The sequence below is a fragment of the Pogona vitticeps genome, chromosome 1, assembly GCF_051106095.1.
Source record: "Pogona vitticeps strain Pit_001003342236 chromosome 1, PviZW2.1, whole genome shotgun sequence".
Lineage (NCBI taxonomy): Eukaryota > Metazoa > Chordata > Lepidosauria > Squamata > Agamidae > Pogona > Pogona vitticeps.
The window spans coordinates 21,430,214-21,437,733 of record NC_135783.1 but is presented as its reverse complement, the minus strand read 5'-3'; the positions used below and the strand labels follow the sequence as shown (position 1 = coordinate 21,437,733).

The 7,520-nt window shown below is 38.0% G+C and overlaps 1 protein-coding gene across 1 annotated transcript; it reads right to left on the bottom strand.

The window, feature by feature from the left end:
- Positions 1 to 558: 558 nt before the first annotated feature.
- Positions 559 to 7,206, bottom strand: MCFD2 (multiple coagulation factor deficiency 2, ER cargo receptor complex subunit). The gene is made up of 4 exons (XM_078382904.1): positions 7,153 to 7,206; positions 6,273 to 6,325; positions 4,831 to 4,986; positions 559 to 1,753 (listed from the first exon to the last, which is right to left on the bottom strand). Exons 1-4 carry the CDS (start codon positions 7,189 to 7,191, stop codon positions 1,567 to 1,569), a joined length of 435 nt encoding a protein of 144 aa, XP_078239030.1. The 5' UTR covers positions 7,192 to 7,206; the 3' UTR covers positions 559 to 1,566.
- Positions 7,207 to 7,520: the final 314 nt, after the last annotated feature.

Genomic DNA, 7,520 nt, shown 5'->3' with positions numbered 1-7,520 from the left:
TTTCTGAAAACCAACTCTGAAGAAAAATACTGTATTAATGGCATAACACAAACACTAATACATTAAGGCTAAACCCCGTTGTTACCCTCAAATAGAAAAGATCCATAGAAAGAATGGGACTTGTCTGTCACATCAATGCCACTGATCCTATCACCTATTCTAGTTGGGGCTAATAAGTGGATTTAACCAAATGCTTATATACCTGATTTTAAAATACAGGTGCTTTTAAAAGGATAACTTAGGGTAGAACAAAAGCGGTAAAGTATTGTACAAGACAACAAACAAAAAACAGACAGGCAGGTATGCTTAAAAATTAGGACCAAATACAGCCAGGATCTAAGCAATTTTAAGTTCATATCAATTTTAAATGAGAAGACTTAATTATTAGTTACTTAGCTTTCTCAGTGACATCAACAAACACTGAAAGGAATTGATTTTTTTCTTAGATTTGGCTTTCATTTGCAAAAAATGACTTCATAACTCGAAAAACTAGAATAAGAGAACATTAAATTATATGGTCTTTCTAACGGAGCAATTTCAGAGTTCACAGTACAGTACTGTAATCTGCACTTTCATGTTTATTGGATTTCTCTTATGGTGTTAAGTGACTCTGACAATCTCTTTCTGAAGCAGCTCATGGCCAATTGCCAAAAAATATACTAACAAAGAGAATTGTACATATATTGCTCAACATTGTTCCTTGACATGGGAGCCTGAAATAGTTCCAAATGTAACCTTGTGTGTTCTCCAACATATTCCTGAACTATAGGGATTCAACAAATTACGTTTTCCTACCCTTCATTTTGCAGCTCAGAGGGTGGACTACACAAACATACACTAAACCAGGAGTTAGCAACCTACAGCCCTCCAGACATTGCTGGACAGCAATCTCTCAGCATTCTTTACTAAGCCATATGGAGCTGAAGGGAGCTCCAGTCCAGCAACCAGAGAGAAGGATGTATTTTGCCCGGCTATACACTCAAAACAATCACATTGTACTGGGTCACAGGAACGAAAGGATTTTTTTAAAAAAAATTATTAGAGATACTATTCCAGTGACTTGGCAAACTCAGCATAGTCAATGTATCCATCATTGTTCTTATCATCATCTTGCAGGACACCATCTATCAAGCTAATCAGTTCATCTTCTTTCATTACTTGAGCGTGCTCACCTCCTTCCTACAATAAGAAAGAAGATGTTTTAGCAAAGCAGCAAGTTTGGGGATGCTTAAAAATCAAAATTATCCATTTAATACTTTCTTCTTCAGGGCTGTTTTTGGAATGCACAAAGTTTGCTAGAAAGGCAGGATATGAAGGTGGGTTCCGATTTAAAAGCTACAGTGCAGTATTTTCAATCTGACCTCCTTTTCTCAAAGAGGGGCTGCATTTTTTTTGATCCCCTGCTTAAACTTCCGCAGGGGATGAAATCTTTGAGAGAGCTGATTCTGAAAAGATAATTTTGGTCTTCTATTTTTAAAACAAATGTAAAATGTTGCAGCATATTGAATGAACATGCATTAGATAGCTCACCCTCACCCCCTGATGTTGCCAAGTGGCCCACCAGACTTAATCTCCAAACACACTAGTACTCGCCTCTTTATGTACATGTGTTATTGCAGTGGCAAGCTCAAGCCCGTCAAGCAAATTGTTGCCATCGTAATCGTGCATTTTGAAGTAATGAAGCTGCAGCTCTTGTGGCGACATCTCCGATTCTGGTTTCTCAATGACACCTTCTAAGTGTTCCATTATGTGGCTGCAAAATAAGATCATAACAACTATCAAAACTCACAGCCACACCCTGTAGACTAAGATAGTCTAAGGCAGGAATAGGAAACCTATGATCCACAACCTTTGGCTGGACGGGGGTTGCCATTCTGCTCACTACACCAGTGGTTCCAACCTTGCGTAATCCAGGTGTTCTTGATTTGCAACTCCCAGAAGCCTTCACCATTAGCTGTACTGGCCAGGGTTTCTGGGAGTTGCAGTCCAAGAACAACTGGGTTACTCAAGATTGGTAACTACTGCACTACAGCACACTGGCTCTTGTGGCACCTTAGAGGTTAAACAGTTTCATGTGGAATAAACTTTCAAAGTGAAATGTAACTACAGTAATGGTACTAGCTCTTTGATTACCAGGGACCTATTAAAAAAAAAACATAGCCTGAGGCCGGAGAATACCAAGATTTAATCTCCTATTCTGCTGTTGTAAAGACTTGGCCAGTCTTTCACATTGTCTACTGTAAGCTCATAAAAAGGTCTGACCTCCACAAAGTTACTAGCAGATTGGGGGGGGGCAGACTTTTGTCTGCAAAAGAGTCCCGTTTAGTCGTAGCTCATAAAAAGGTCTGACCATCACAAAGTTACTAGCAGATTTGGGGGAGGGCAGCCTTTTGTCTGCAAAGGGGTCCTTGTTTAGTCTTTCCAACTCTTCGTGACCCCATAGACCAGAGCACGCCAGGCCCTCCTATCTTCCACTGCCTCCCGGAGTAGTGTCAAATTCATTCTGGTAGCTTCGATGACACTGTCCAACCATCTCATCCTCTGTCCTCCCCTTCTCCTCTTGCCTTCACACTTTCCTAACATCAAGGTCTTTTCCAAGGAGTCTTCTCCTTGCAAAGGGGAGTAGACTGCAAACTGAATTATTTTGTCATCACTGCTTCCTGTGAGAGCTAAAGTCCTATTTTGCCATATCAGCAGTAAGGTGTCATGTGCCTTAGACAGAACACTTGGCGGAATTTTTTAACTATTTACCTTTATCTGAAGTTTTATACCATCTTTACCTGTCAAACAGTTGCTGAGAACTCAGAAGTTTATTTCATTTGTAACTTTTTACTGATCCAGTAGTGATGGTCTTAACAGTGGTTAAGGGACATTTAACAGACACATTAACTTCCTAATTGTATTCAAAGGTCACTGGTGGGTGACAAGCAAGCTCAGATAAATGGATGAATGCATGCTTGACCGAGTAAATCTTTTTCTCTAGGCCAAAGGTAAAAGAAGGGTTTGGCTTGTAAGCTCACGCAGCTGGTGAAAGACTGAAGGCAGAAGGGCTTAGAACAAAGAGGTGAAAATCAGAATTAGAGCAATTTTTTCCAAACAGTTGTCCAAACCAGTGAGAGCAATACAGTACACCATAGTATTCCTTGTGTTTGTTATTACCATAACAAATTGCGTGCATCATTAACTGCATTCAGAGCAATTAACTTCATTTTAGCCCAAACACTTCACAAAGGAACTTGCCAGACAATAAGGGAATGGCATTTGTGGCCCAACTCTAAAAAATGATCTAGGAAAAACTAAAAGAATTGTTGCTTTTATACCGGAGACCTAGCTGCATCTTAATCTAGATACTGTGTTATTGTTCCAGATATGAAAATAGCTTACGTCCTAGAACAAATCTGATTTCTAAACTAGAGGTAGCTTTTCTTTAATGCAGTCACTGAACTAGGCTGAGCTCTGACCCTGAATTTGAATACACTTGCTAAAAATTGCTTTGCTGGATCCCATTAAGTATCATCCAGCAGCAACAGAGAGGAGGCAGACCAGAACCTACTGCTAAATCCCCCAAGTTATTTGCTGTGACTCAAAAAGGGTTTTTAACAATGACCTGTTTATTAACAGTAAGAAATTTGTTTTTAACCACTTAAATTAGGTTGCTGAAATAATCAAGTCATGTAATCAACACTTAATATTGACTCACATTTGTCCCTGTAGGCTTTGTACACAACTTAAGGGTAAATAAAAAAAATTTAGCGGTTCTAAACATTTGCTGTTGGTATGTGCTGTCAAGCTGCTTCTCGTTTATGAAGGCCCTAACTTAATGATCAAGATATCCCAGATGTTCAAGGAGTGCTTTGCGATTGGCAACCCCCAATGAGTTCTGTGGCTGAGGAAGGATCTGAACCCAGGTCTCCTAAAGCCCAGTCTAACACTATCCACGATACTGCACTTACTCTTTTCTAAACATTACAGGGCCCAAATTCAGTAAGTTAGCATAATAAATAATAATAATAATAAAAAAATAAAGTTCTATAGTTTAAAAAACAGGTTTAAATTATTTAGCTATTCAGACTATTTTGCTCCTTTTATTACAACCCTCTGCATGGTATTTTTGTTTTGTTTTAATTTTTGTCTCCGCATAAAAATTACCTATTTTCATAAAATGCAGATCCATAAATAATTGCAGAGGTATGCTTTTTGGTGGAGGCAGCATTAATGAGTGGGGTTTTTGTTATTGATCTGTTGCTGCCTGATTCTTGCAGGAGTGGTTGTCATGATACCACAAGCATCGCGCAACCACAGAACAACAGCAAAACACAAACAAATACTGTATTGCCTACGCCAAAAGCCATACAGAATGAAGCTCCATGGCTTGTTTACCAGCTCATGCTGTAAGTGGGGGTCACTGAAGAGTGTGCACCAGTGTGTTGTTTGTTGATGTCAGTCCAGGGCTCCTGTAGAACCTTATCTGCCTAGAGTGGCCTTATAGGCCAGATGGGCGGGGTATAAATCAAATAAATAAATAAATAAATAAATAAATAAATAAATAAATAAATAAATAAATCAAATTAGAGTAGGTCCACTGAATCAATAGGGATTTAGTGTGTCACTTTCTCTGTAGGTTCCATTGATTCAAAGGGGTGTACTCTAACTGCAACTTACTCTGCAGAGGATTTGCCCACTGTAATTTGCAGAATAATTCATGACCCTGTGGATCACCTGCCATTCACTCTTGCTTTGCACTGATGAACTGAAATGTACATGTATCAGAAAAATTCATAATAAAAAAACTCAACATTTATATCAAATGTAAATTTACAGAACACATACTCCTTATCTTGCACCATGTTCTTATCAAGGCGTGCATTGGCTTGATGTCCTCCACCAGGGTGGTGCTGGTCAGCAAAACAAATGGAGGAGGCAAGGACTAGCCAGCCAAGAAAATATATGCTATCAATCCTCAGATTTCTCATAATAGTCATGTTTCTAGAAAGAAAAGAACATTTTGTCTTAAAGCATATGACATCTGCAGTGTAGTAACAAGCATAGAACTAAACACTCACATTATATTTACGTAAATATACTGTGGAATCATATCAAATATTTTTGAAGGAATCTATTCATTGTTCAACAATGAAGCTGCACCCGGCTGTTGCTCTCAAATATGAAGGCAAAGTTGGTACTTAAGTGATACAACAACCCAGAAATAAACTTCACATTTTAACTATGCTGTTTTTTGTACCTGGGTGGAATGACTGTCACCATCATTTCTGCTTATAACCTTTATTTTAAAACAGCTGGTTGCAATCCATGCTATGATTACATCACCACATATTCTTGATCTCCACTTATTTCAGTAGGGAAGAAACCATTAGTAACTAAAGATTGGATTGACAATCAGCTTTAACTAAGTAGCTGGTGGGGGTGAAAAATGACTGCCATCAAGATGGAAATTGGATGTTCTGTGATGAACATATGTCTCAGTTTAACAAAGTTTTAACATTTGCCTTTATTAAGGTAACATAATAACATAATAACAATGTGTATTTTCTCATGTTTTGAAGTCTGACCAAGTAATTTATTTTGACTTTAATCAAATATACATTACATGTATATTTGATTAAAGTTGTTACAACATAACATTCACAGGCAGCCCAGCTTGTTTTTTTCCCTTTCAGCTTTACCTGTCTAATCATATTTTTATGAGTATATGCACAGCAGCTGTTATATATCGCATCTGTGTCCAGATAGAGAATTCTCCTTCTGATCATTAATACTTGACTAGAATAACACTATCATTCATGTCTGATCTAAACTGCCAAGAAAACTGGCTAGTGGATGTAGGAGTTAATACCTTTTTAGTCATTTTCACAGTGTGAGGAAAAATTTTATGCAGGCGTTAAAGCACACCTACAACAAGAATACATTTGGCCCTCTAAATTCTTTGAACTACAACTCCCATAACACATTACCATGATAGGTCTGGCTGATGAGAATTCTAGGCCAAAAAGTCTGGAGAGCTAAAAGTTTCTCACCCTTAACCATACAGACTGCTTAACACATGCCAGACACTTCTATTTGCCATATTTATTTACTTGGGCTTAGATTTGTAATCCTGTAAGATATATCAACAAACCTCTAAACTTGGTAGCACAAACTCTTGGGAGTCTTTTGATTACATGCAACACCATTTTCTTTGAGCTGAAGTAAGTGACTCTCACCCCCTCTGATAAAAAAACAGAAAACATTACATGTACAGTTTATTTACTTACCCACTTCTCCAGCTCTGGCTAATATGGTAATCTGGCACTGATCTTAGGAAAAGCTGGAACAATAATATCAAAATGTTTAGAAAGAAAAAGGGAAAACACTCCAAAATATTTTTACCAAAGTTTAACACTGATTAAATGAAAAGCAAATATTGGCTAAAGATTTGAACACTTGCTACTTGATAGGGCAGGGAAAGAATTTTTAAAAGTTTCTTTAAGACAGATCAGCAAACTGCCTAGAAAATTCTCTCACTAACCTTGTTTCAGATTAGACTGCTAGCTATATGCACATTTATATTGCATATTTACATGACCTATAAGTTGATGTTTTTTTTGAATTCTGCCTTTCTACTGATGATTTCAAAAGAGTTTACAACAGCTGTTGGAAAACATAGGATATACAAATATAACAAAGTTAGGAAATAAACTAGAAAGTGTTGTCATTTTAATCTTTAATTCCATATGAGCCTCAATTTGGAACTTATTTTGTACTAATGTAAATGTTTATTATTCAGTTTTTCAGAGTAAAATGTCTACTCAGTGCCCCTTACCTTATTTTAAGATGAAACAGTACAAAAGGGCAGTATAAAGCGCAACCGATTTGTACAATATTTTGTTTGCATTACAACAATTTTGAAAAAAAAACTTGCAAGCTTTAAAAGTTTTTTTTTTTTTTGTGGGAGGCCGAAAATCAGAAGAGCTAAAACCACATAAACCTGAATCCTTTGAATAGAGAATGGGATAGAAGCATTTAAATAAAGAACAGCTTCGGAGAATTTTAAATATATTTCCTCCCACTATGGAAAACAATGGAGATTTTTTTCCCCCTCCAGCACCTTGTTTTCTTTTAAAAATGCTATTGGATAGAAAAGGTGCGGCTTACAGAGCCAGAATCCTGTTTGTGGTTGTTCAGAATTGCCATTAAGTTCAACAGTACGGAATTATAGCCTTAATATTATTGCAAAGATCAACCTCCCTTCCTCGACGAAACCAAGTCCAAGGAGACGTCCGCACTGGCAAACGGGCAGCCAAACAACAAGCCTACTATCATGGGAAGGAAAGGGAAAGAAACATACACAGAAAACCGGTGATCCTCGCTGCCGCCGCCGTCCCGCACCGCAGGCACGCCCCTCACCCTACTAATCACCGATCCCAGCTGATACTAAACGTGACAGCATCGCTTAAGCGCAGGGGGGGCAGCGACACTAAAGAAACTGAACCCACTCGGCCACCATCCCCCACGGCTAGAAT

Coding starts and splice junctions, on each gene's coding strand:
- MCFD2 (XM_078382904.1), bottom strand. CDS start 7,191: ATGGCAATTCTGAACAACCACAAACAGGATTCTGGCTCT. Junction 6,326..7,152: donor ACAAACAGGATTCTGGCTCT/GTAAGCCGCACC, acceptor TTATTGTTCCAG/CTTTTCCTAAGATCAGTGCC. Junction 1,754..4,830: donor AACATGGTGCAAGATAAGGA/GTATGTGTTCTG, acceptor CTTATTTTGCAG/CCACATAATGGAACACTTAG.